We start from the raw sequence: 27,262 nt of genomic DNA on the forward strand, positions 1-27,262 counted from the left end.
ACTTTCAATCAATGGCTCTGTTGTTCAGGATGACCAGGCAAAGACTGAGAGGGCAGGTTTTGAGGTGTACATTTTCATTCAAATGCTATATAGACATTGATTATTGAAGAATATAACTTATAAATGCCTAATGAGCACCAAAATATAAGCCTGTTTTATGCAAAAATGCAATTGTAAACAAACACTGTATAGCTTCAAAACATGGTTAAAACTATAATTTTGATCTCATGGATGGTCAGTCCATGCATCCATACCTCTGTCTATGAAATTGAGAGAGGTTATATTTCTAACATTTCCTTAGCTGTTTACCAAAAAAGCTTTGTTGTTGTTTGAATTCCAGATTGCACCTTTAATTGGATTTAAAAGCTTGTTAGAGGTGCACTGATTTTTTCATCATCTTTGCATGATGGCTCTCTTACAAATTGTGCTCTTGTGTTACAACCAATAGTGAATATACAGTACAGCACCTCATTCCAACATTCCAAAGGTGTGGGAGAATATTTCATACCTTGGAGTTATTTCATTTGCTTGTCTAGGACCCCACTCAATCCTAAGCAGGTGGCAGCATCCTGCCTCTCTGTTATCTCCAGTATCATGTAGGTAGTGGTTATATCGTGACGTATGGTTGTGTGAATTGATGAGGTACTACTGCAACGGAAAATAGTTTGGGAAGCAGTTCCTTATCTCGATCTCTTCTCCAGCCTTTACCTACAATAGGCATTAACGTTCATTTATATTTGGCAAAGCAGGCATATACCGTACCTCCTCATCAGCCCCTGTAGAGAGAGAGAGAGAGAGAGAGAGAGTGTGTGTGTGTGTGTGTGTGTGTGTGTGTCCTAATGTGAAATCATGGAATCATGTGTGTAAAATGATTTTTCCTTATCATATTGCCAACGCTGCAATGTAACCACTACCTACAGTCTCTCATAATGTAATCAAACAGTGTCTGCCATTCATCTAACACCTCTCCACATTTTCAGGAGGTGAAATATGAAACTGGACAAAAATGTTGTTTACCGTACCGAAGGCACGTTGCTATTGAATTAAGCTATTCCAAATGTTATTTATGTCATTCATTCTAATTCAAAAGGTAAATGATATTGATATTCTGCTCACATCTTCCACATGGCATTTCCTGATGACATGCTGCTTACACCTCCCACACCTTGAAAGTATATCGCGCCTATAAATTGTTATCAAGACAGACAGAATTGACATATTGCAGAAAACGTAGCTCGTTACACAAAATGCCTTTGGCTAATGTAATAATTAGCATTATGTTTTAGTCAGCAAGCTGATCATGAATATTCCAAGGAGGGTTTAGCAATATGCAAATGAGAGGATAACTTCCAGCGAAGTCAAAATACTGAAAAGGTTTGCAAGAGACAAAAGAGGCCTTTACCGGTAGAGGTCAGGATCACATGTTTATACCATTCCTCATTCCATTCCATGCATTACAATGAGCCCGTCCTCCAATTTCTACCTCCACCAGCCTCTCCTAAAGCACATAGAATCCACTGTGCGCTGCAGGGGAGGCATGTTTGATAGCATTCCTCATTCCATTCCATGCATTACATTGAGCCTGTCCTCCGACTTCCACCTCCACCAGCCTCCACTGGTATGCTGTTATACTGTGACCCCCCTGCGGAATCTGCGAATGCCTCACGTTTAATAACCATTATGGCTGGGGACCACTGAGCCACTACCAGAGGCAGAGTCAAAGCATCGTCTCAGAAAGGCCATAAACTACTAAACAAGCTTTATGAAAAAGAAAAACATAGTCTGAAGAAATCTGCCCAGGGAGGCAGACGCATCTCACAGTATGCTGATGAGTGTATAACTGGATTGAACATATAAAAACAACACTGAAGAGGTTTATATGTGCCTGAGGCTGTCGGACATAGATTACAGATTTAATTACACTGTCGGACATAGATTACAGATTAATACACAGAGGGGACACGGAGAGGCTTGTCAACAGTGTACAATACTGCTTTTGATGTCTCCCATATGAATACCAGCGAGCATGTTGACTGTGGCAGCCCTGTCTTCCCTAACCTCAAAATGACTTAAGCTATTCAGAGCACTACCAAACAAACGTCAACAACTGCTGCAATATGAATTTATTTAATCTCTCTGTTTCGGGACATTTGCTGTACAGTCATAATATATTCATCTTCGGAAGCATTGCTAACATTCATTACAAGTGCATGAAGTCGTCACAGTTCCACCACCATATGTAGAACCTGTGAACAAATATGATTTGGAGCTGGTAAACATGGGAGGGAAATCACTACGGTATAACAAGATATTTTGAGTCTTGTAAAAAATACCGACTTCACATCCATATACTGACACTTGCGTGGCCATGAGACACCACAGGATTACCACATGTATGAGAACAGAAAATCACCATGGGTTGGGATGGGTTTTAGAATTCTGTTATGTGACATAACTTTGATGTCATTTGTTATATGCTTCATGTTAACCAATCAAATCGTATAAAAATCCTCATGACTGTTCATTCAGTGTGTGGGTGAATCAGAAGGTCTCGTCTTTCCCTCATGTGTTTAATCCAGGTCAGAGCCGCCCTGTCCATGGTCCTGTGTGCCAGGGACATTTGATGGACCGAGGGCCTCGGCATGAGGATCAGTAACACGCTGTTCATGGGAGCGTCGAGAGTGTGTCGCCAGAGGGCAGGGGACCGCTGCCGCCGCCTGTCAGAGCGGCCTACTATTCAGGCATGGGAGGTTTTCACGCAGAGTAACAACTGTCACCCTCTGACTAGCAGGCCAAATGCTATGCCTTCACAATCCTACACGATATCACTCTCAGCAGCACAGTGCCATTGATATTGATATAGTGTCCTTGTAGGACGGGACAGACTGAGACGATCACAGCTTTGGTCAGGAGCATGCGTGCGTGCAATGCTGCGTGTAGCGGATAGCTATGGTTAGCATCGCACAGGTCTTAAGTAGTGTCGTCCTCAGTCAACAAAACGCCTAGGTTTTGGAAGGGAAATAGTTTGTACACTTGCCTCAATCAGTTTGTTGTGATCATGTGACGTGGTATTGAATCCAGCCTCAGGCAGACGGATTATAGAGTACATGTTCCATGTGCGTGTGAATTCCCCCTTCCCTCCTCCCCCCTACCCACTCCTTTACCACAACAAGAGACTGAATGTATGGACAGATGCCTTACTTTACATCATCAGAAGACAGGGCCAATTATGGAGGTTGGTTTCCATGCCGACTGGAGTCACTTGCTATAAAAAGCTTGCGGTGCGTTACTTTACATAATCCCAGTCACTTCGGATTTTCCACTCTGCTCCTTGGGATGAGGAACCTGCATTATTGAAGGCTTTTTAAGACTTTTCTAATGTTGGATACTCAAATAGTAAGGGACTGACGTCAACCATAGTTGGTTTCCAAATATAGGGTACATTACTAGTTCAGTAATCATATGTGACATATCCCATTCAATTTGCAATGTTTTATTGCAATAATTCAAGATGTGTTCCATGGTATGGCACATTATTTTACATCTTTACTATTATACGCCATTTAGCTGACACTTTCATCCAAAGCAACTTACATTGCAGTGAGTGCATACATTTTTCAGTATATATGGTTCCAGTGGGAATCAAACCCCTAACCTAAGCTTTGTTAGCACCATGCTCTACCAACTGAGCCACAGAGGACATCTAACGTGGGCTGCCAGGGCTGCCAACTCTCACATGTGAGTGTGAGACACGCAATTAAACCAACTCACACACCCTCATGCCACACCTCGTATTTCTAACCCTTAGAAACATTATTTGCAGGAATTGTGTCATTCAGTTCAGTCTAGGCGCTAACAGACAAGGGGCGGCAGCAATATTAGCTTGACCAATGAAGAGGTTAGTCTGTGTCTTTGCCACTTTATGCTGTGATAAGCACTGTTGTTGACTTTGAATGACACTCTCTTATTTGATCTTAGAGAATGTGCAATATTAGGACCATAATAACCAAACAGCTCTACACCACATACATACAGTATCCTATCATGATCAAACCCTAACCCAGAGATAAAGTGACATTGCTTTGGACCTCCATACAGGAAGTCTGTGTTCAACATTGATATTTGCACAAGATTGAATGTATTTTCCAAGGTTTGATAAGGTTTGGAAATTCACAAGAAGATATTGCCAAGATGACTGTGCATAATATTGAACATAATATTTTCATTATTTGGAGTCACAGTCCAATGTTTAACCGCTTGTCTTTGCACTTCACTTGGATCGAGGACAACTGAAGCCAATTTCCCTCCAGGGATAGCCCCGGTTCATTGGGTCAATGCAATGGCTGTGTAGCAGTCTAGTCTAATAGCATATTTAAAGTAACCCCAGAAGGCTTTTGTCATGTCCATGCATTTTGTTTTAATTTGTTACTATCCATTGAGGATTAAAACAATCTCTCAAGAGTTGCAAAAGCACAGGGAACAGTTACAGCCCTACTTCATGCAGATTTCATCTATTTTGTTTACCTCCTGTCTCAGACTGATGTAAAATCTATTGCATTAGCATTGCATTTTATTGAATATCTCATTATTACCTTGATAATTGTAACCCTAACCCTAACTTTAACCCTAACCCTAACCCTAACTTTAACCTTAACCCTAACCCTAACCCTAACCCTAACCCTAACCCTAACCTAACCTAACCTTAACCCTAACCCTAACCCTAACCCTAACCTAACCTTAACCCTAACCCTAACCTTAACCCTAACCCTAACCCTAACCCTAACCCTAACCCTAACCCAAGCAGCATAAGTATGGATGGATGGTTTTCTTTACTAACGTTAATTAACCACCACACTAGAGATAAGGCTGTAACACTTATGCACCACCAGTTTGTTTCCTTATAGAGCGAGTGTTATTGTCGTTCTTATTTACTCCTTCCCCTCACAACATAATGGCTTTCCATCTGTTTCTTAATACCCCATTTGCCCATTTGAGTTGTTTGATACAGCATCATGGGGGGGTGGTGGTGTTTACAAAGGCAGAGAGAGGGCTAGAAACAGGTCTTCTTTCTCTCCAGCAGGTGTTTTTCAGCCCCATAATTATGGAAATATGCTAATGTAATCACAGCTTGCTCGGTGCACTGAGAAGTTAGAAGCCGCTCTGCATGGTAATAATTATGTGATCATTCTGTCAATGTGATTCCATTAAAATTGTACAGTAACATTTAAAGTCTGGGTAAATTACATGATTTTTTTTGTTGGGGGGGCATATTGACACACAAACAACAAGATCCAAGGAAGCTAGGCATCATCAACTGTCTGGCTTGACAGTGTGGTATCTTATGCTGCCTAACTGAAAACTTAATTACAATAACCATATTTGTGGGTAGATTACTTGACTGATATCTGGTATCCCTTGCATCAATGACAAATTATATCATACACATTCTCAGAATTTGACTGAGAGCATTTTCCAATGCTGATGAGATCTCATTCAAAAGCATTCTCTATTGAAATGGCCCAACTGCGTGTTATTCCTCTTTTAGCTGCCCTGTGCCCTAAATCTTTATTGAGCTGTTCTGGAGAGGGCGATGTCACACTCATTTCCCCACTGTTAGTCTGAGCACAGTGAAGTGTCATGGCACCCTTAATTACAGGGACTGAGGCAGACAAAGGGCAGAGCATCTGCTTTCCTACAACAGGGAAAAGACACACTAAGACCATGACTGCTATCAGCTCTCCATCTCTGAAAGACCACAGTGTATCTAAAGCCCCAATTCAATCAATTACAGATAGCATGTTTCCAGGATAACTCAAGGTTCTGAATATTCTTGTGCAGCAAAAAAAGCATGTTAAAATGGAAATAATACAGTTCACATTGCTCGAGTTATACACTGTAAACATTGCTTTGTTGAGGATATCAGTCCACACGTTCATGATTGCCCCACAAGAAGAATCTTGTTTTTGCATTATGATTAAATTCTGAATTAGGGAGCACTGAATGTTCAACCTGAGGCAAAAGGACCATATCAACTCTGATGTCAGATGTCAAGCTGCAGTCATCTAACCCTTTGGAATACATAAAAATTAATTCTCTCCATTCATGATATTCCACTTCATTATTGTGTTGAGTAAATATGCCTGTCAAAGATAGCCAAGCAGCAATGATATTTCGCGAAAATAAAAACTAAAATGTATCTTGAGATGTATGGAAAAATGTTTAGTTAAAAACTAGGGTGAATTTAAGTAGGGTACAGTGTTGGCTTTGGCAGTCCATAGTCAAGTGAAGGTCAACAGCCAATTGTATATACCCAGGTCTTTAACTGAATTTCCTGTTCATAGTTTGGTTTGTCTAGGTTATTTAATCGTCAACATCCATTTATAGTAGGGGAAACCTGCTAGGCAATCAATGGTATTTTCCATAAACAGACAGTAGTAACGGCTATGACTAATGCAGTACTTAATCAGAGTTCCTCAGAGACCATGGCGTGCGTTTGCGTCTATTGTGACTATTTTTAGCACGGCCTCATGATTCACATTGAGGAAAACAATATTGACCTTGCGCAACACTTGAACTTTAGAATAATTTAATATGAGTAGGTGAGGAAAGTTTGTTTTATTCAGGGGTGTGTTCACATGTATTTATCATAGAAGTTATGATCTTTCTAACACTGGGGTAATGCATCCTAGAATGGAACAGTTTGCTCCAATAGATTAGAGGTTGAACAAATCATATGGATGGAGAATATTAATCATACATTGGTGTCAGCCCTGCTAGCAGTGATTTAATGAACCAATTACTGTTGAACAGAGGAGCCACACAGATTAGGAGCAATTCATATGAAAAATGAGTGGATAATTCTGTTAATACACACACATTGTGCGCGCACACACACACACACACACACACACACACACACACACACAGGAGAGGGGGATGATTTGCATTGCATGGGTAAAGGAGGACTGTGTCCTTTGTCTTTTGATTTCCTATTACAGCCCACTGTATGTATCCATGGCTTCTGAGTAGTATTAATGTTTGAGACCACCCCCAAACTGCCCCAGCATCCAAGTAAATGTAGCCCCCCAGCCCTGTGTCAGCCCCACACCACTCCTGTCTCATCTTAGAGCATTGATGGGGGTCAGGTAGACATGAGTGTGATGTCAGTCAACCTTTGACCTTGGCCTGTCATCACCTCAATTACAAGTAGTGGAGGTGCTCATCTCTGTCAAGTGAGTGTGTTTGATAGCAATAAAATGGAGTGCCCGCTAACCTCACATGATTGAGCTTCTCATAATTACATGACACATCTGGCCTAAGGAGTTTCAGAAAGACATCCATGGCATGGGGTGTCTTGGCTAATGGGCTTTATGGAACAGATGCCTCTTGTATTTTAAAGTGAAGTCTGTTTGTTATGTCTGATTGTCGTGTATTTCACAGAATCTTTGCATTTTGATTAAGATGTACTATACAGCTGTCATGTAAGCTTTGGTGCATTGAATTCTAAAGCATCTCACTATTTTCCTCTTGGTTGTTAATTAAGCTGTCACTCTCTCTCTTTTCCACTTAGTCCCTCTCCCTCACTCTCTCTCTCTCTCTCTCTCTCTCTCTCTCTCTCTCTCTCTCTCTCTCTCTCTCTCTCTCTCTCTCTCTCTCTCTCCCTCTCTCTCTCCATACCAAACATGTGTTGTCATTGAAGCATGGCTCACACGTCGTTTGCATACATGTTGCCATAGAAACCACATGTCCATTCTCAAGTTGTCCTATACATTCTGCAGCAGTGGCAGGGAGCTGTGACACATATGCCACCTCACGGACAAGGATACGTCACAATTAGTGTAATGAATTCTTCATCTTCTATCCATCACCCATCTATATCCTGTCCCCAACACATTACAACTGAAAACCAATAGTTGAGCGTGCTAAAGTAGATTTTCCTTCAATAATCATCTCTCCTTGCAGGAGACGGCTTTCTTCTACAATATCTCCCAGTCCACCCACTCAGTTTGTAAGGGACACATTGTCTACAGCCCCATTACAAAAAAACTCAGTGGCCATATGGGAAACTTCAGGCAATATTGGTGATTATAACTTGGGATAAGAACTCTAAAGAGAGTGCCTCGGAGCCATGGGAAGCTCTGTGATGTCAGCGTTGTGAGGATCCCATCGAGGCCAGAACTCATGTATGGCTGCTCAGGATTGATAAGCAAATCCTGGGAACCCCATGTAAGCTGAGCTCAGCCTTAAAATAGCACGCTATTTCAAGAGAGGAGGCAGCCAGGGGATTTTTTTTTCTTTTTCCAGAAACTAGCGAAACTAGCGAGGGACATTCAATGACAAGCCTCAAAAAGGCAATGCAATTCAAGTCAAGAAGAGTCAAGAGTTTTAGAGAAACGCAAGGCAAGGGAGACGCGCCATTTGGGGACCAAAAACAATCACAACATGCACTTGTTAAAACTCTAATGTTGCTAATGTGATTAAGTTGTCTCATTTCTATTGGCCATCTCCTCCTGACTTTGTTAGCATTTAATCGCGGCCCCAGAGGGATTCTGCCCATACTTTAGGCGTGACGAATCGTCTGAACAAATTGCTGTTTTTAGAACTGTCCAACTAGGTTACATCCTCATTATCTGTTCTCTGAAAGATAAGAGCAATTTAATCTCTGCAAATGAAAGCCTTGATCAATCTGGACTGTCTCAAGGGGATGAAATATCTTGAAACCATGCCTTACCTTGTTGTTATATGGCCATATCTTTTCTAAATGGAGATAGTGCTCTGGAACAAACCATTTAACCCTATGATTTATACCTGGTTCCCTTGAAACTACCTGACGTTCTTGTGCTCCATTACGAAACCAGAATGTATGTCCGTAATGGTCACAAAGACCTATTATGTGGTTGATACGTTCGACAAAACGCTTGGCAGTGCATACATATGACTAAATTGAGTTTACAGTACGTGCTCACTTGGGTATTCAAATTCAGTGTGGCTGTCTGTGTGTTGTTCATGTGTAATGGTGTAATCTCACGTCCAGTCAAGAGTGTTGGCTACAGCCACAGCAGTCAATTTCACATTCAATTAATCGGTATGGGTCGTCGTCTCGGTATCTCGTAAACCGCCCTGTCAGAGTTTGAGTTGGGGGCGGCCATTGGCCACCCATGGTTGAAGGGGCACATATTACTCCCACAGACTCCATCTGTACTTCAGTGATTAGTTAAAGCAGACACTCCACAAAAAACCTCAGCAAATCAATAGGCACTTCATTAAGTTCCCATCACACTTAAAGGTTAAATGAGATTTCATGTAATTTCAACAAGACTCCAATCCCCCCTGCTGTCTACGATTAAGCTCAACCTGGTATGGTATTATACAAAGCAATGATTATTCACAAATGAATTAATAAATAATTTAAATACAAGTGTCCAATGGTCATTACTGAAACTCATGAGAATTTGAAATAAGTGTGGTTCAAAAGCTGTTCTAAAGAGTTAGATTCCCAAATCATGTATCCCTTACAACTGCCAACACGCAGAGGAGATAAGATAGACAGCAAATAAGCAGTTTTAGCTTTTGTGTCACGAAAACGTCCAGTGGATGTTTCTATCAGACAATCCTAGCTGACAAGATGACAGAAACTACTCTGAACTGTTTTAAGGACAGTGACCCAATCTGAGCATTTGTGTTCCCTCTAGGGTCCAGTCAGCAACACATCTCTGTGTATCCCTGCCTCAGTTGAAAACCAAAGGGAGAACCCAGTTCAGTTTGGATCAACATCAATGAAGAAATGCTGATCAGCATTTTCGAAATGTTGAACATCCTGTTTTTACGAAAGCTATATATTGTCTGGAAAAATAATAGTAAGACTTATATTGCACCATTCACCTTAACACCTTATCTACCTTAAAATGACCTAATCAGTATGGTCCTCAGGTTAAAGGCACTTAAAGGTTACTGGAGATTGCAGACAGTACATTCTCTAATCTCTGATCTCTAGTGCTTTTTCCTACACTGGCCAACAACATCTCTTAACACTAGTCTCAAATACACTATGGAAAGCCTGAGAACATTGGAAAATGGAATGAATTAGAATTGAGAGTCATAAATTCAAGGCCTGGTGCACTGCGCTTTAAGGTTAGGGCGAAAGAGGAACGTTTTAATAAAATGTCTGTGGGGTGATTTTGCCAGATATCTTATACCAGAGGGTTTACCTACTTGTACTCAGCCGGGGTCGTTAGTTCACACCTGGTTGTGTTAGGCTGACAAATCCTGTCGACATGACGACCATACAAACGTTGTGGCCCTTTAAGTGCCCAACATGCACTATTTCTCTCACAGACACAATCCGTATTCGTATTTCAGAGAGTTACCACAGCACTGTGCCCGGATCAGCTCTCTCCCACTCATGCCACTACTGTACTGCAAATGCGTCACAGGATATCTGTGCCACAAGATCCAGAGCAAGCTGTGGATTTGAGTTATGTCATATGCTGTTATACCCTTGTGAGGAATAGTCGTAAATAACATTGACATGGTTGACTACATAGCTGTGACCAAAAAAGGCCACTTACATAACGCTTGAAGCATCAAGGAACATAACTGAAAAGAACAGGCTCAAAAGATGCGTGTAATAGTTTGTGAATGGTAAGTGCAAAATATAAAAAGAAACCGTTGGCAAACTGAGGCTTATCTGTGTTGAGCTATTCTACCCACTCACAGTTGAACTTTATTCTTAGGTCTAACCACAACAATAAATAGGGGTGTCGTCAGCTATATGTCGTCAGCGGTCCTATATGTTCTCTATTACCCTATTACCTTCTCTCATTCACATTACACACACTCTCATACACACAGTCACATAGATAGACAACAAACACACACACACACACACACATTTCTGTGATTGACGTCAAAGAAAATGTGTTCTATATTTCTTATTTGGGGAACACTTTACACAAAGTTGCCTTTAAATGTATGCAACTACATAGTAATAACTGTGGTATGAACATTGTACTTATATACTAACTACTATGTAACTGCTATGTATTTATAGTATTAGTTATTACACAAGAGGTTGTACGATTGGCTAGAGTTTGCTCGATCAATGTCAAAACTCTCTCTCCCTGGCAATAGATAACAGTGTATCTCCATTCAACATGTTTTAAATGGTCGAAGGTGACGCCAAATATCCCAGTGCATTCCACTTGTGTAATAACCAATACACAGAAAGGGGCAACGCTTGGGCAGCCATAGCACAGAGAAGTTCTCCAGGGAGGAGGAAACCTTGAGAGGAACCAGACCCTGGGGCCCATCCTCCTCTGCCATGTTCAGAGTTAGCCTGATGACCATCAAGAATCCAATTCTTCTCTATCAAGTTTGTCGTTGTCCTCTTTTTCTTCTCCATTGGGTCACCTCTGTTTCTGAGAAGGTGATGAGTCAGCGCCTCTTCTCAAGGGAGAGGGGGACGTCATTGGTGATGCTATCAGGAACACCCGTCTCCTCTATCTCTCCGCTCCTCACCTTTATTGTCTTCCTCCTGGCCGTCCGCTATAGCCAGGGACATACCAATGATAATCCTTTGGGGAGAAGCTTTCAAAATGCACAGTATGTCCTCTGTTCTACTCACACAGCCCTCCTCCCTCCCAATTTCACCGAGTTCTGTTCTGTCCTTCAACATCACCCAGATTAGCCCTACTCAGCTAATGATAGGGCCTGGGAGGCTTTACCGATAAACTTAGACTCCTGTTCACTTACACATGACCGAGCTGATAGAGCAAGGCTTTTTAGAAACGCCAGTGATAGATTACTCTATACTCATGACATGAAATTTAATGTCTAGTGATGATCTTGTGGTACTAGGGGTGGGACATTAAGGGGGGATGGAAGGCTGCTTGCCAGGGATGGCTCCTGAGCTACTGATTGATGCCAATAGCATGGGTTAATAGAGGCAGGTAGAGAAAATATGGGGAAATGGTTTCATTTAGGCTTTGGAGGCAAGCTAGAGCGTATAGCTCTCTTACAAACAAACATGGAACGGTAGCCATTTTGACGGTGACATTGTTCTCTGTGGGCTCTGTGAGGGCTGGGGACTGTTTGACAACCTCTAAACATTCACATCATATGCAGCTCAGCCTCCTGTATCAAAATATACAAGTCTTTCAACTCCAGCCTATTTGATCCCATGGAAATAAGGAACAGCATGTTGTATCCAAGCAACAAGATCGTTGCCAGGTGACAGACACCAAGGTCCTGAGACCAGAGAGTATGCATATGACAATTCCAACTGAATGAGACCAACACAAACAGACCTCCCATGTCCCTCTAAAGGTGACCTCCACATTACATATTATCATTGATACCAGGTGATGATTGATGACATAGTCAAGCATGCATCAGTGTTGATTTGAAAAACACTGAAATAACTCAAGGTTTCAACATGGTGTGCTGTACAATTAAAACCAAATAAGTCCAAGTCCAAGATTGCAGTTGATAACAATAGCATGGATGTATTGAGGTGGCGTTGTTGAGGACAGGCAGACTGATCATGTTCCTTTTTTAACCTAGATCTGTCTAATTGGTACAGCAAACATTTATGGAAGCAGAGGCAGCTCATCATAAGAGAAACATCCTACAGCAAATATGAAAACAGCCGTTAGTGCTGGGGATATCAAAAGTGTTGCCTGGCAGAATGCTGTCACTTTCATGTGGAAGACATGTATCGCGATAATGATCATTTCCAAGGCGATTCAATTGACAAATCCACCCAGTTTTTTGTTTTTTTAAAAGCTTTTTATTCTAGCCTGAAGCAGGCAAAGGCGACAACAGACTTTTACCTTAATTAGATGCAATCTTTGAGCTGGGTATGTTTGTTTACAAAGAATCTTTTCTTCAGTTTTGCATTACTAAAAACCCTCATTTGTAAGGCAAATTTGATGAAATTGTGGTTTCATATTTGATATCTGAACATAGCCTCCTCATAAGCTACACTATTATAATTTTTTTTCACTTTGATGCTGAGATCAGTATTTGCCCAACTTTCAAAACTACACAAAACTCACAATTGCTAACACTTGGAAACATAGCATGTTCAACACCCTCCACGGTGTACTCATTTTCATTGAAACCTCTGTCAAATTGGCATCATGAATCCAAAATAAATATTTATTGTGAAATGCCTTAAGAACATTTGCTTTAATCATTAACACAAAAGGTAATCATAGATTCACTGTTAATTGTTTTAACAAAAATACATTATACCTATTTTGCACTGGTCTGGTGCAGAGACTTTTTTTCTAGCTTGGTTCAGGAACAATGTAATAACATGTTTTGAGTCAAAATTAAAATGTTCAGTTTATAGATCAAATATTGAAATTATGTATAGACATTTTAGTGGTCTGAGTGAGATGTTGCTAATCAGATACTGACTTTCTAAATGAATGAACAAAATGGACAAAATTATAGTAACAAGACAAACAGACAACTGACAAAAGCAAATATTTTCTGATTGGAATATGGGCATAAGGGTTACCTTGTAATAATGTTAGTATTTCAATGTAATGCTTTGCTGCCCCAGCTCCCATAGGGAGTCAGTGAATATGCTCCCTGTGGTAGATAAGGCTCACTCTCCTATTCAGCAATGTCAATGTTTTTTAATGTAGCTGTGGTCAACAGTGTATGTTCCAGCATTACATTGGCATTGGTATGGTTGAGCATTTACATTACTCATCAAGTCTGGGTTGCAATGATTATAATTATTACTATAACAATAATAATATAATAACAATAACAATAATAATAATAATAATAATTATTATTATTATTATTATTATTATTAGAAATTGCTTCATTTAATTTCTCCCAAAGTGTGAACATTGGATCTCTACGTTTTTCACCGTCTGTACTAAAAAAAAAGATGAATTAAAAAAAGATGCATAGACCTAAGAGCCAATGGTTTTAACATGAAACATTTAGAGCAATGAACTCCTAAAATAAGGATAACCAGCTAACCTACTTCTCACATCTCTTCTCCTGCCAAGACACACAGCTGTAAGGCTACACGGTCTCTTTGCTGTGTCTTTGCTGTCCTCTTGTGGAACTGGGGAAAGTTTCAAGTTACGTGATCAACCCTCTTCCAAGTCGGCCTTCACACCACAACAAAGCATCAGCCACTATTACCGGCCTCAGGGAGAGAAAGTGCTCGTGTCGGATATTTGTTACATTTCAGTACAATATGTAACAAAAATGTAGCAAGATGTATTTTCTCCGGATGTATCAGGAAGGTAGGCGGGTTGCCTGTCCGTTACATCAGCATATTGCACTTGCGCAACAGACATGTGACATATAAACAACATGGCGACGTCCTTACAGCGTCTTACCTCCGTTGGGAGATATCTCGTAAAACGAAGTTTATTGACGACTAATGCCTTATCCAGGGTAAGACTCGATAACCAGAATTGTGTCAGAGTCAACCTAAGAACCTTGCTATAATGATCGAGAAGCACATTTTACAAATAAGATGTCAGCCGGGCTACGCAGCATGGCGTGTTTGCATGGACTGAAGGATGGCGATCAAAACTGCCTCTCTTGATGGATACTGCGAATTATGTGCACACTTCTTACCTTGACAACGATGTATTAGTTACGTAGTATAGGTTTAGGCTATTTGAGTCGATGAGATGTGACATAATTATGATGACAAGCCCCAGATAACAACATTTTGTTAACAATTGATTACATCACTATTGGGTCCCCAGCTGTCAGGCTGCATTATAACCTCTTGTTTTATTCATTGCAGCCCGTCGTTGGATCACACAGACTCCTGGCTACACAAGCCGCTCACCAAGTGGTTTTAAATGTCCCTGAAACCAAGGTTACCACCTTAGAAAATGGACTACGTGTTGCATCCGAGGATTCGGGGTTGTCAACCTGCACTGTAAGTAACACACACCATCCGTGTTCCTACTCAAGCTAAAAGCTGCATTCATTTTGATATGAAACACTGACCTTGATGACAACCAATGTGAACAAGTGCCGTCTTTGCAGGTTGGTCTTTGGATAGATGCAGGTAGTCGATACGAAAATGAGAGGAATAATGGCACTGCACACTTCTTGGAACACATGGCATTTAAAGTAAGACATTCAATTTTACATTTATGGCATTTAGCAGACGCCTTTGCAAGACATCATTGCAATTGCAATCATTGTTCCATCGCAATGTTTGATACTGGTCCAGTGTGTCAATCGTGCGTGCGTGTGTGTGACAGGGTACAAGGAAGCGCTCACAACTAGATTTGGAGCTGGAGATTGAGAATATGGGAGCCCATCTGAATGCCTACACCTCAAGGGAGCAGACGGTATACTATGCCAAGGCATTTACAAAGGACCTTCCCAGAGGTATGGCAACAGTGAATGTGTGATCAACTGTCATATGTTGACATGGTGAAACAGTTTATAATGCCCCCCCCCCCCCGCCTTTGTCTCCAGCTGTGGAGATCCTCGCTGACATCATCCAGAACAGCACATTGGGGGAAGCAGAGATTGAGCGAGAGCGAGGGGTCATCCTGAGAGAGATGCAGGAAGTGGAGACCAACCTGCAGGAAGTGGTCTTTGATTACCTCCACGCCACTGCTTACCAAACGACGGCGCTGGGCAGAACCATCCTGGGCCCCACTGAGAACATCAAGTATGTCTGAACTTTGTCTATCTCACACACCTAGACTAGAGTCAGTCTTGTCAGCTCTCTGAACTGTATGCTGTACTATACTACTGCTGTGTGTTGTTTTATAGTAAATATAGGGGCTATATTATAAGGTCTACTATAGTTTTCCGTGTGTTTGATGCAGAACCATCAACAGAGGAGACCTTGTTGAATACATCACCACCCACTACAAAGGACCGAGGATTGTGTTGGCTGCAGCTGGAGGTAAGATCCACCATGGTTGTGCTCACTTGGTGCTTGTCAGTTGATATGTGGAGCTCATGGAAGGTCATCATTTGGTAGAGCATGTTTTGTACTATTTGTTTCATCAGGGGTTTCACACAATGAGCTGATTGATTTGGCCAAGTACCACTTTGGGAAGCTGCCTGCCCGATACAAGGGAGAGGCCCCAGCATTTCCTCTTTGCGACTTTACAGGAAGTGAGGTAAGGTGGAAGTGCCCTATCTATTACTGCATTCAAGTGCTCCTCAGAAATAAGAAACTTTGATGTGCCCCACGCTTTGCTATTTCAGATTTAACTAATACAGAGCTCTATACTAAGTCTTGGTGGGTAGCTCCACGTTTCTGAGGAAACTTGCACCATATCAGCTACCTTAAAAAACACCATACTGTCATTCTCTGAGGTACATTGGCCATTTGAATTCATTGTTATTGGTCAGATCCGTGTCCGTGACGACAAGATGCCCCTAGCACATATTGCCATCGCTGTGGAGGCTGTGGGCTGGTCGCACCCTGACACCATTCCCCTCATGGTGGCAAACACACTCATCGGCAACTGGGACCGCTCCTTCGGTGGGGGTGTGGTGAGTTAATGTCTGTCATCCATCTTTCCCCTCTTTATCCAACTCTTTCCAGGTGTCTCCCTTCTTACAGTCTATTCCTTGTTTATCTCCTCTAGAATCTCTCCAGCAAGCTGGCACAGATGGCGTGCCAGGGCAACCTGTGCCACAGCTTCCAGTCCTTCAACACGTGTTACACAGACACAGGTCTCTGGGGACTCTACATGGTGTGTGAGCCTGGCACCATCGACGAGATGATGCACTTCACCCAGTTGGAATGGTGAGTTATAGGCAGTGGGCATGCACTTACACATATCACTCAAGAGCTCGCACTGACTTTAAACTTAAGTGGTTGATGGGTAGATTTTACTGTTTACTTTGTTGTTTACCTCAGGATGTCGCTCTGCACTAGCGTGACTGAGAGTGAAGTAGCGAGAGCCAAGAACCTCCTCAAGACTAACATGCTCCTCCATCTTGATGGTATGCTCATGTTACACCACGATGGTCAAAGAAAATGTTGAGTCTTTGTTATCCCTCAAGTAAAATGATAATGCACTTGCAATAGGTTCCACCCCAATCTGTGAGGATATTGGTAGACAGATGCTGTGTTACAGCCGCAGGATCCCTCTGCACGAACTGGAGGCCAGAATTGATGTGAGTACCATGCAATGATGTAGCATTGTTAGAAGGAGAGAAAACATAGCAAAAACACTTGTGGAAATGTATTTGGAAATTATTGGTGTCTTTATTTTAAATGTTTTTGTTTCCCCCCCCCCTCTCAAAAGGCCATAGATGCAAAGACCATCAAGGACGTGTGTACAAAATACATCTATGACAAATCTCCCGCCATTGCAGCAGTCGGTATGTTTTTGTTTCTCCTCTTATTGACATCCATTCAAATCAATTCTGTTTTACTGGCAAGTTTTCGGTCTTCAAATCATAAGGCCATTTAGGGTTGTCAAACAAAAAGTAATTCAATGTCAGCTATAAATACAGTATACACATTTTTTTTTTCAGTTTGACAGTTGCAGAAACAACAGTACATACAGTATTGCACTAACTTTAAGACCTGATGCTCAAAACAATTCAATTCACCTCTCAAGGTTTTGAGTACTTCAGAGACTGTACACACTGTGGTATGAAGAAAAGCAAATACTATTTCTCCCTTGTTTTGTTTCAGGGCCAATCGAACAGCTCCCAGACTACAACCGGATTCGCAGTGGGATGTACTGGATGAAACCCTGAGCGTTGACGTTCTCGGGAGAATTACCAACGTTCATCGAAAGCAACTGTACAGTATTATACAGCCAACTGTACAGTATTATAAAGAAACCAACTTTACAAACAGAGTGTATTTAAGTTTTCTGTAATTTTTTTTTCCTTTAATTTTTATTATAAAATAAAGACCAACACAGTAACTTTAAAATAACAAGGGGGATATTAGTTTGTTTTCATTGTCGTTTCCGCTTGAGGCATGTCATTTTTTACTTTTCCCAGCCACTTGATCCAGGGCGGCCTTCTTGGCTTTGACCATCTCCACCAGTTCCTATATTGGAGAGGAAACAGTAGATATTAATATCTAGTTGTATTTGACAATCTAAAAAATTGTCACATTTCCATGCTTTCAATATATGCTCCCTCTAGATCACTCAGGTCCTTTGGCACTGGCCTTTTAGTTGTTCCCTGGGTGAGGACAAAGAACTAGGGTTAGGCAGCATTTAGTGTCTATTGTCCTCGCCTCTGGAACAGCCTGCCAGAGGAGCTGAGGGCGTCACAATCTGTAAACACCTTTAAAAGAAATCTTAAGACATACCTTTTTATCTTAGCATTCTCTTAATCCATCTTATTTTAATCGACCCTCTTCTACTGTGCTGCACTGGTCTCTGTTCTACCATGTCTCGTATTTCCTATACTATCATTTCTTTATATTACTGTTTATATTCACTGTAAGTTAAGCACCTTGTAATGCAATTTTGCACGAAAGGTGCTATATAAATAAAGTCAGATTTGATATCCTGAGGTCTGTTTGGGTGGGTTCAACATTACTGAATGTTCAGGTAAAACATTGGCATCAGTCTCGTGAGACCATGGATTTCTTGTACCATGGTCAGGTTTTGGAGGTAAGGTCATGTTGAAAAGGGAATCATGTCAGCTCTACACATTACATTTCTTTCTGCAACAGTGAACATTTTTGCCCCATTGAGTACACACACTTTTTCAGTTTCACATACCAAATAGGGAGGACATTTCACTTAAAGGAAGGCACACACACGAGCATCAACTGTCAAGAATGGCCTCTGTCAGCTTACCTTATACCTCTTCATACAGTCTTTTTTGGTGCGTCCGGGGATGGCTGCGGCTATCTTCTCCCACCTCTCGGCGGTGCTGACTGGGTAGGTCTTCAGGGCCTGCTCCAAGAGCTTCTGCTCATCCGTGGTCCAGGATGCAGCGTTGGCATCAGCACCTGAGGCCGAGAAATAAGAAAAGGCCATTAGTCTCTTACACAAGAAAACAGTCAGATATACAGAATTGGGAGTGAAAATAAGCCAGTCAACTCTACTGTTCGCCCACTCACCGTCAAATCTCTCTGAGGGAACTGCATTGTCGACTGTAGGGGGCACAGCAGCATGCTCCTTCTTGAACTTCTCAAAGGCCTTCTTGTTAATCTCATCTTTCTGGTGGGGGTCTGAAAACAAAACAAGGGTTAAATAATCTCAGGAGCGTGTTGGATAAAGTTAGTCTCAACATCGGCTTAGAGGTGTAAGACCCCAGAACCTGGTTACGTGGTAGAGGTGCCCACCCAGCTTTTGTAAATTCTTGGCTTTGTTGATGACATCTTTGGCTGTCCTCTTGATGCCACTGGTGGAGTGCAGGTTCATGTAGTTGGCAATGACTTCCCATCTACAAGACAAGAAAAACTTTTCATGAAAACAACAATAATCTCTCATTTACTGTGAACTCAGACATTTCTTTTTTTGCCACTAAAACAAGACACCGTGCACATACACCTGAAGGCAGAACAGGGTCACCAGCAAAGCAGAGGTTTTGATTGCTCTAACCTCAACTTGACATAAAACAAAGATAAGAGGAAAACCTGAATACCAACAGACCAGTAGTCTGAGACAGACAGCATGTCATAATAAGCAGAGCAGTTGAGTACCTGGCATTGGTTCCCGCAGGGAACAGGTTGACTGCTTTGATGAGCAGCTGGAGCTCCTCCTCGTTCCAGCCCTTGCCTCCAGCCCCGGAGCCTCCACTGGCCTGTTCCGAGCTGCGGGTAGCTTGTCTGGCCTGGACCTCTGCCTCCTTCTCCTTTTGCAGCTGGGCGTTCACCTCCTGCACCTGCGTACACATGCACACTCACAGTCAGAAGGTGCAAGTTGGCCACAGCAATGCCAGATCTTTGTGCTGTGTCAGATGTCAATGTGAGGCGTGTGTTCCCTCTTTACCTGCTTCTCCACAGCTGCCTTGCCCTCTTCCTTCGAACTCGATGCCAGCACCTCATTCAGGGACTGCAGACTGGAGAAACAGAGTGCAATGTAAACTGTGTGTTGTTTGATTTATTTGATTTTTTTAAAGAACCATCTTTTTACATTGTTTTCTATTAATCATTTACCTCATTAGCTCCAGACGGTCACAAAGCTTCTCCACATCTTCCATCATTTTCACACTGTCGGTGTCAGCTTCATTGTCACCAAAGTAATTCCAGTTCTATGGGCAGAGAAAGAAATACAATAGATATGTAGACAGTGGCCAGGTAATGCAAAGATATCTATAAAAAAAAAACAATGAAGACGACATATCTAGCCACCACATCATACGGTCAACTTCAGTAACACCCTATGTTGGCACCTTGCAGGTTGTCCTGAGTTTCGACCTCTCTTTCTTGATGGCCTTCTTCTGGATCTCCTTCTCTTTCTTCGCCAGCTGGGCGGCCTGTTTGGCCTCCTCTTCCTCCTTCTCCTTGGCTAGCCGCGCCGCCTCCAGCTCTGCCTGCCGAGCCTAGGGAAACACAGACACGTTGCCGATCTAGAAGATACAACACTATGCAGATGCACAGGTCCGGCTCCAAGGAAACACACCTAAGGAAAGGAACTACAATGTGCTGTCAGGTAGATCAATCAATGTTAGCATGTGTCTGACTGACCCGCTCCTTGTCCTCCTGCTCTTTCCTCTTGGCGTCAGCTTTGGCCTTCTTCTCAGACTCCTTCCTGGCCTTCTCGTCGTCTTTGAACTTCTTTATCCTGGGGTCAAAGCTATAGGCAGTGTCTGTAACAGAGGCATTGAAACAAAGTCAATGCAGGGATCATTGCTAGCTCAGAATAAGATTTCAAATAAAGTGTAGAAGTGTGAGCAAATTGGCCTTACCAATAAGTGTCCTTATTCTATTCATCTCCTCTTTCTTCCTCTGACCTCTGGAAGCACGATTTTGCTTTTCAATCCATCTCCTCTCATCACGACTGAATTGAAGAGAAGAATTTACAAGTCAGACAACTGAAGAAAGGGAACTAGCGTTGCTCATTTCTATGCTAGCACTCAACGAGGAGTCTGAACACCAGGCTGTGATGTTGCTCACCATTCTGCCTTCTCCTTTTCCTCTTCATCAAGATATGAAAATTCCCTCCACGAATCCAAGTTGTACCTTCATTAAGAAAGAGTGAACCATCAATATCATTGAATGACATTGTAATCATCATAACAACTGAGAGGTTGATCATACTACTAGTATATCTATTTTAAGTTCCCAATTCTGAATATTTTGCTTGCATGACAGAGTTTGACTGTCCACACACACACCACATAATAAGGACACTCACCAAAAAGAGTAAAAATGATCGACTTCCTCAAAAGTGGAATCCATAGAGCCAAGTTTGGGCACATGTTTTTTGGTAGACCACCTGCCATTCCTTTCAAAAACTGGAGCAAACGCCTCAAAGAAGTTGTCTTTGCCCTCGCCCTTTGACGGCACAGTGTTGTCAAAGGTTGGGTCCACGCTGTCAAACGCTCTTCGCTTCACAGGGTCAGACAGTATTTCTATAGCTGATACAAGAGAACCACAAAAGAGAAGACAAATCATAAACAACAGCTTGGATTCATAAGACATCATTACTTAATTGGTTTAGTGTACTGTGAGCCACACAATGACCCCATGACCTTACCTTTAGTTATACAAGTGAAGTAGTCATTGTCTCCGTCAACAATCTTCTCTCCTGCAGCTTTCCTTTTGTCAGGGTGGTGCTTCAACACTATTGCTTTATCTGTTGTGAAATACAGCAAATTTGGTTGGAATACTGCATGAAATAGCTTCTTATGTACTCAGAAACTTGACCATCTACCAATACACTGTGTTTCAGAATAGGGTATAATGATACTCACGGGCAGCTTTGATTTGTTTCTGTGTTGCCTTATACCTCATATGAGCCAATCCAAGGACAGCATAGTGGTCTTGATTCTATAATAGGGAAAGACATCCATTATCAATTGTCATAATCAAGACAGTATATCGCAATATTCAAGATAGTTCTGATGTGCAGTCCTGTGACCACTGAGATCTGACTGGGGTACCTTCCAGTCTTTGGGGTCTAGTGTTCTAAGCATGGGGTACTCCTCCAACTGCAGCTCTTCATCCTCAGACTCCTCAGACAGCTCCTCCTCTTCCTCCAGCTCCTGGAAGGAGGCAGATACATTCCTGTTTCTCCTCTTCAGGAAGGCCTCAAACCACCTACCAACTGGCTCCACCTGGATCTGCACCGAGGCTGAAGGAGGAGGGGATGGAGGGGGATATCAGTTATCACTTAAATCTAGCTACAAATCTATTAACAGCCAGCAACCACCACACTGAACTGACAAGTTAATGAGAGCCCCTGCTGCAGTTACTTCAACCATAAGTATTCAAAAGTGTCAGTTTACGACATATAACTGCCCTAAAAAAACTAATGTTGTCTTAAACGTAGTTTGGATTAATAAAGTACAGCAAGTCGTCTGCATTAATAAATGTACAGCAAGTGCAGTCATTCAGAGATATAGCTGGTTAGCAAACGCAACAGCTACCCTATACACGGTTGGTTTCCCCAAGTTATTTCCAAAGTAGTATTTCCAAAGATGAATTACAATACCTGGGACATTGAATAACACTTCAGTATTAGCTGGCTAGCAATGTACCTAGCTGGCTGTAGTAGCAATGTTAAATGATTGCTAGCTATGCTAACGAATAGTGTCAGTATCAGCAGTATTTTACTGTCATTCAACGCTTACCAGTAATGGCATTACAGACGACAGTAACATCCCCATCCAATGCTTCTATTAGCATCTTGGAAATTTCAGCTACACAAACATTCAGCTATGAAATTTATTCAGGTAAATGTATTTCTAAAGTGCTATGTCGCCGGTTCTAAGTGCACCACATGGGCCCGCTGCTTTCACAAATGCAGTACTGAGTAGCACTGGCCTTTACATCATTATACGTCCGTAAGAACACATATGACGCCTCATCTTAGTTCCTAAAAATAATGTGCGATTCTGCGGTAATTTTACCATTTTAATAATATTGGATTGCTTTAATACTATTAACTGTGACTCTAAAGAAGGGTAAGGAATGTTAAGAAACCCCAGAAGAGAACATTATTTAAGACTTTGGGGAAGTTATGTAATTAGTGGTTCGTCTTAAAGAACATTCCGAACTCTATTTCCGGTCAACTGTGCACAGCGGAAGATACCAAACCTGCTGTGTAATCCTTGTTGTGCTGAAGCACAAAAATCTAACTATTAACTAGAAGTAATACCTTGATCCACAATGCCTGATTATTTAGGAGGCGATCAAAGGAAAATCAAAGAAGAGGAAAAGGAGGACAAACCTATCAGAGGTATTTGATGAGATCTCTTATAAGAAATCCACTTTGTTCACTTGCTAGCTACATTAGCTTGCTAGATTGTTAGCGTAGCTTTTAGCTAGGTAGACAAGCGTCATTGTCATTCTAAATCTGAAGACACATTTATAAATAATCTTTTGAGGTTTTGTTTCAAATATGAAGTTTAGTGTCTATCATTGATTAGGAAATATTTATTCAGGTAGCCAGGCTTAAACCTGCTAGCCAGCTGGCTATATAGCTAGCATGAAGGGGATGTTTGTATGCAAGTTGGTAACTAATGTTTATTTTATTGTTGTTCTCCTCAGCTTTGGATGAGGGGGACATTGCCTTATTGAAAACCTATGTAAGTATTATGTCTCTAGCCAATATTTGGCAATTTTCTGTTTAAATCTACCTGTATCATGGCCAACTAGTGTATACATTGTAATTGTCTGGATTGAGTTATTGATTATTACTTTAATTTAAGCAAACATAAATACCTAGACTATGGCTTTGTGAAGACCATGTGAATTGAACCTGCTGTCTTGTATTCCTGGGTGTGTTCAGGGCCAGAGCACCTACTCCAGACAGATTAAGCAAGTGGAAGATGACATTCAAAACCTGCTCAAGAAGATCAATGAGCTGACTGGTATGTATTGTAGTTTCAGCCTACCTGACAAGTGACAACGGTGCTGTGTCATTTAGGCAAACATTCAAATTGAATGAAGTACATTTGTGTAGCATTATAGCCACAGAAGAACTGATCGTAGCCACCATTAATGTCACTTTGATATCAAATACATCTTCCAGTATGATGTGTTTGGTAAGGGCACTAAAGTTAAGTGTTGTCTTACTGTACAGGCATCAAGGAATCTGACACTGGCCTGGCTCCCCCTGCACTATGGGATCTGGCTGCAGACAAACAGACTCTACAGAGCGAGCAGCCATTGCAGGTGGCAAGGTATGACAAGCTTATCCATGAACAACCAAGTAAACATTAGACATTAATTAAAATAACAATGGATTATCAATGGATTTCAGGGTGCTTGACAACAAAGGACTTAACTCTCAGATGAAAGAAATCGTGAACAACTAGCACTATAAACACTTGTCTGTTTTGACAGATGCACCAAGATCATCAACGCTGACTCTGAAGACCCAAAGTACATCATCAACGTGAAGCAGTTTGCCAAGTTTGTGGTGGACCTGAGTGATCAGGTGGCCCCAACTGACATAGAGGAGGGCATGAGAGTCGGGTAAGGAGGGGAGAGAAGAAATGTGATTGAAATAGCTTCATAATGTCAAATAAGAAAACTATCTCTTGGGTTTAGATGTCCCGCACTGTCACCGATACAGTGTTATTATAAGATATTAAACTACTTCTCCTCTGTGTGTGAATCCTCCAGTGTGGACAGAAACAAGTACCAGATCCACATTCCTCTGCCTCCTAAGATTGACCCCACAGTCACTATGATGCAGGTGAGCTGGGATACAACAACAGTGTTTTTGAGCCACATCGTACGTAGGAAGGCTGGACTGTATGTCAATGTAAAATGTGATGTAACTAAAAGTGAAAGGTGTGGTTTTCTGCCCTGTAGGTGGAGGAGAAGCCTGACGTGACCTACAGTGATGTGGGTGGATGTAAGGAGCAGATTGAGAAGCTGAGGGAAGTGGTGGAGACTCCTTTGCTCCATGTGAGTGTTTCAGGATTATCCATACTATTATTATATAAAACTAATTATATTATAGATACAATTCAAGGTTTTGATGACATTCAAATATAAATGTAGCAATAACTCCAGCGCAGTAATACCTGATGACAAAAAACTAGTGATTCCATTTATATTTCAAACAGACCTTCCAGTATTATGTAAACAAATAATTATTTGATATATTTATAATTATAATTATGAATTATTATCCCCTTCAGATCTTATACCCACAGCTAAGAGACAGAGACCTTGTGCCTCTGCTGATGACTCTTGTTGTTTCGCCCCTGTCCCCCTTTAGCCTGAGAGGTTTGTGAACCTGGGTATCGAGCCCCCAAAGGGGGTCCTGCTGTTCGGCCCCCCTGGTACAGGGAAGACCCTGTGTGCCCGAGCCGTCGCCAACCGAACCGACGCCTGCTTCATCAGAGTCATCGGCTCTGAGCTGGTCCAGAAATATGTGGGAGAGGTGAGTCTCTGCCTCTTTCTCACACACACACTTACCTACCTACCTGATGGAGAAGACCAAGTTGCAATGTGATTAACCAATGTAAATGAACCTGGCTGACCCTTCTCTCTCTCCCTGTCCAGGGTGCCAGAATGGTCCGTGAGCTTTTTGAGATGGCCAGGACTAAGAAGGCTTGCCTAATCTTCTTTGATGAAATTGATGCTATCGGAGGTTAGCATCTTTTTAGTATACCTATACTATACTTGTACTATACCAAACATGTACTGCTCAATGCAGTTGTGTAAGACAGTCCACTGTAGATATAATGGCGTCTGCCTGTTGTCTAATATATCACTCCGACTTGTAGGGGCCCGTTTTGACGACGGTGCCGGTGGGGACAACGAGGTCCAGAGGACCATGTTGGAGCTCATCAACCAGCTGGACGGCTTCGACCCCAGAGGCAACATCAAGGTCCTGATGGCCACCAACAGGCCCGACACCCTGGACCCTGCCTTAATGAGGCCCGGACGATTGGACAGGAAGATCGAGTTCAGCCTCCCTGACCTGGAGGTAGGTGCCGTAGTCTGTTTAGATTAGAATGGACTCTGAACTGGGAACCTTAAGGAGAGGTAATGGATGTCGTCATGAATTTGCTTAGCAAGGTACATCCGTTGGAAACACTCAGAACAGAACAGTGAAATGAACTTACAGAATAGCGTCACCGTTGATCCCAACATGCTCCTACATCGTTTTGTGTTCTTATTGTAATTCTGTCGGCGCTCTCTTTTCATAACTCATTACAAAGACAGTCTCAAGAATTAATTATTTGGGGCGCTTAGTGGCGTAGCACACTTATGCACTTATCACGTAATCGCAAGGTTCCTGGTTCCGATTCCGATTCGACATATCTTGCATGTCATCCCTCCTCTCTCTCTCTCCCATCCTTCCTCTCAATCTCTACTGTCTCTATCCCAATAAAGCAGAAATTCCCTAAAAACATATTTAATAAAGACAGTCTAAAGAATTAATTATTTTAACCCCATGATGGTGCAGTAGGATGGCGTGTGGTAATGGACTGTCTGTTTCAGGGTCGTACTCACATCTTCAAGATCCACGCACGCTCCATGAGTGTGGAAAGGGACATCCGCTTTGAGCTGCTGGCTCGTCTCTGCCCCAACAGCACAGGTAAGTGCTGACTGCAAAGAAATACTATGTTCTCGGACCTTGCTGTTGTAGTATTGGTGGTATTCTGGTGTGCCACAAGGGGGCACTGTTACAGCATATATTCTGTGGTTGACCTGTGATGAGATAATACCTTGATTATGGAATGTTGGAAACCAGCCCAATGATGGGCTTCCACTATAGTGTTTCCACTTGTCCAGTCTCATCAGCTCAGTGCAAATGAATGGAAAGGCAAAAGGAATTAAGTCATTTTGTGTGTGTGTGTGTGTGTCTGTTCTCTAAGGTGCTGAGATTCGCAGTGTGTGCACGGAGGCCGGCATGTTCGCCATCCGCGCCCGTAGGAAGATCGCCACAGAGAAGGACTTCCTGGAAGCCGTCAACAAGGTCATCAAGTCCTACGCCAAGTTCAGCGCCACCCCAAGATACATGACCTACAATTAAGCTGTGTTTGTGTCCCTGCTTGTGTGTGGTTCCTTTGTTTTTGTTTTCTCTTGGGGGAGGAAACCATCATTTTCTGTCGTGTCATTCTACAAGATTACCTAAAAATAAAAACTTTATTCAGATGTGAGTTTTCATTGTCTCCC

At 42.0% G+C, this 27,262-nt stretch overlaps 3 protein-coding genes across 4 annotated transcripts; 2 read left to right on the forward strand and 1 right to left on the reverse strand.

Annotated features, from left to right (window-relative positions):
- Positions 1 to 14,323: 14,323 nt before the first annotated feature.
- On the forward strand, positions 14,324 to 18,513 carry pmpcb (peptidase, mitochondrial processing subunit beta). 2 transcript variants are annotated; one of them, XM_083692055.1, is made up of 13 exons: positions 14,324 to 14,430; positions 14,792 to 14,929; positions 15,040 to 15,126; positions 15,261 to 15,390; positions 15,481 to 15,679; positions 15,840 to 15,919; positions 16,027 to 16,139; positions 16,375 to 16,518; positions 16,614 to 16,774; positions 16,889 to 16,974; positions 17,060 to 17,148; positions 17,280 to 17,355; positions 17,675 to 18,513. In XM_083692055.1, the coding sequence occupies exons 1-13, from the start codon at positions 14,347 to 14,349 to the stop codon at positions 17,737 to 17,739; spliced, it is 1,452 nt and encodes a 483-aa protein (XP_083548181.1). In that variant the 5' UTR covers positions 14,324 to 14,346; the 3' UTR covers positions 17,740 to 18,513. The 2 variants fall into 2 exon arrangements, with proteins under 2 accessions (XP_083548181.1, XP_083548180.1); XM_083692054.1 differs by having other exon boundaries at positions 17,280 to 18,513.
- dnajc2 (DnaJ (Hsp40) homolog, subfamily C, member 2) lies at positions 17,865 to 22,933 on the reverse strand. Its single transcript, XM_083692053.1, has 16 exons — positions 22,750 to 22,933; positions 22,060 to 22,250; positions 21,871 to 21,946; positions 21,654 to 21,752; positions 21,312 to 21,534; positions 21,071 to 21,136; positions 20,863 to 20,954; positions 20,642 to 20,763; positions 20,347 to 20,496; positions 20,111 to 20,205; positions 19,944 to 20,013; positions 19,655 to 19,836; positions 19,295 to 19,395; positions 19,070 to 19,180; positions 18,804 to 18,958; positions 17,865 to 18,040 (listed from the first exon to the last, which is right to left on the reverse strand). The coding sequence occupies exons 1-16, from the start codon at positions 22,802 to 22,804 to the stop codon at positions 17,972 to 17,974; spliced, it is 1,857 nt and encodes a 618-aa protein (XP_083548179.1). The 5' UTR covers positions 22,805 to 22,933; the 3' UTR covers positions 17,865 to 17,971.
- A 270-nt stretch (positions 22,934 to 23,203) lies between these two features.
- psmc2 (proteasome 26S subunit, ATPase 2) lies at positions 23,204 to 27,241 on the forward strand. Its single transcript, XM_083692463.1, has 12 exons — positions 23,204 to 23,357; positions 23,669 to 23,706; positions 23,910 to 23,991; positions 24,204 to 24,303; positions 24,467 to 24,598; positions 24,749 to 24,821; positions 24,941 to 25,036; positions 25,353 to 25,517; positions 25,640 to 25,727; positions 25,864 to 26,066; positions 26,585 to 26,681; positions 26,962 to 27,241. Exons 1-12 carry the CDS (start codon positions 23,288 to 23,290, stop codon positions 27,117 to 27,119), a joined length of 1,302 nt encoding a protein of 433 aa, XP_083548589.1. The 5' UTR covers positions 23,204 to 23,287; the 3' UTR covers positions 27,120 to 27,241.
- Positions 27,242 to 27,262: the final 21 nt, after the last annotated feature.

The sequence above is a fragment of the Argentina silus genome (assembly GCF_951799395.1).
Source record: "Argentina silus genome assembly, chromosome: 20".
Taxonomy (NCBI): domain Eukaryota; kingdom Metazoa; phylum Chordata; class Actinopteri; order Argentiniformes; family Argentinidae; genus Argentina; species Argentina silus.

Coding starts and splice junctions, on each gene's coding strand:
- pmpcb (XM_083692054.1), top strand. CDS start 14,347: ATGGCGACGTCCTTACAGCGTCTTACCTCCGTTGGGAGATATCTCGTA. Junction 16,519..16,613: donor GCTCCTTCGGTGGGGGTGTG/GTGAGTTAATGT, acceptor TATCTCCTCTAG/AATCTCTCCAGCAAGCTGGC. Junction 16,775..16,888: donor CACTTCACCCAGTTGGAATG/GTGAGTTATAGG, acceptor TGTTTACCTCAG/GATGTCGCTCTGCACTAGCG.
- dnajc2 (XM_083692053.1), bottom strand. CDS start 22,804: ATGCTAATAGAAGCATTGGATGGGGATGTTACTGTCGTCTGTAATGCC. Junction 20,014..20,110: donor GACCGTCTGGAGCTAATGAG/GTAAATGATTAA, acceptor CTGTTTCTCCAG/TCTGCAGTCCCTGAATGAGG. Junction 18,959..19,069: donor TCCCTCAGAGAGATTTGACG/GTGAGTGGGCGA, acceptor TCTCGGCCTCAG/GTGCTGATGCCAACGCTGCA.
- psmc2 (XM_083692463.1), top strand. CDS start 23,288: ATGCCTGATTATTTAGGAGGCGATCAAAGGAAAATCAAAGAAGAGGAA. Junction 23,707..23,909: donor TTGCCTTATTGAAAACCTAT/GTAAGTATTATG, acceptor GGGTGTGTTCAG/GGCCAGAGCACCTACTCCAG. Junction 24,822..24,940: donor CCACAGTCACTATGATGCAG/GTGAGCTGGGAT, acceptor TCTGCCCTGTAG/GTGGAGGAGAAGCCTGACGT.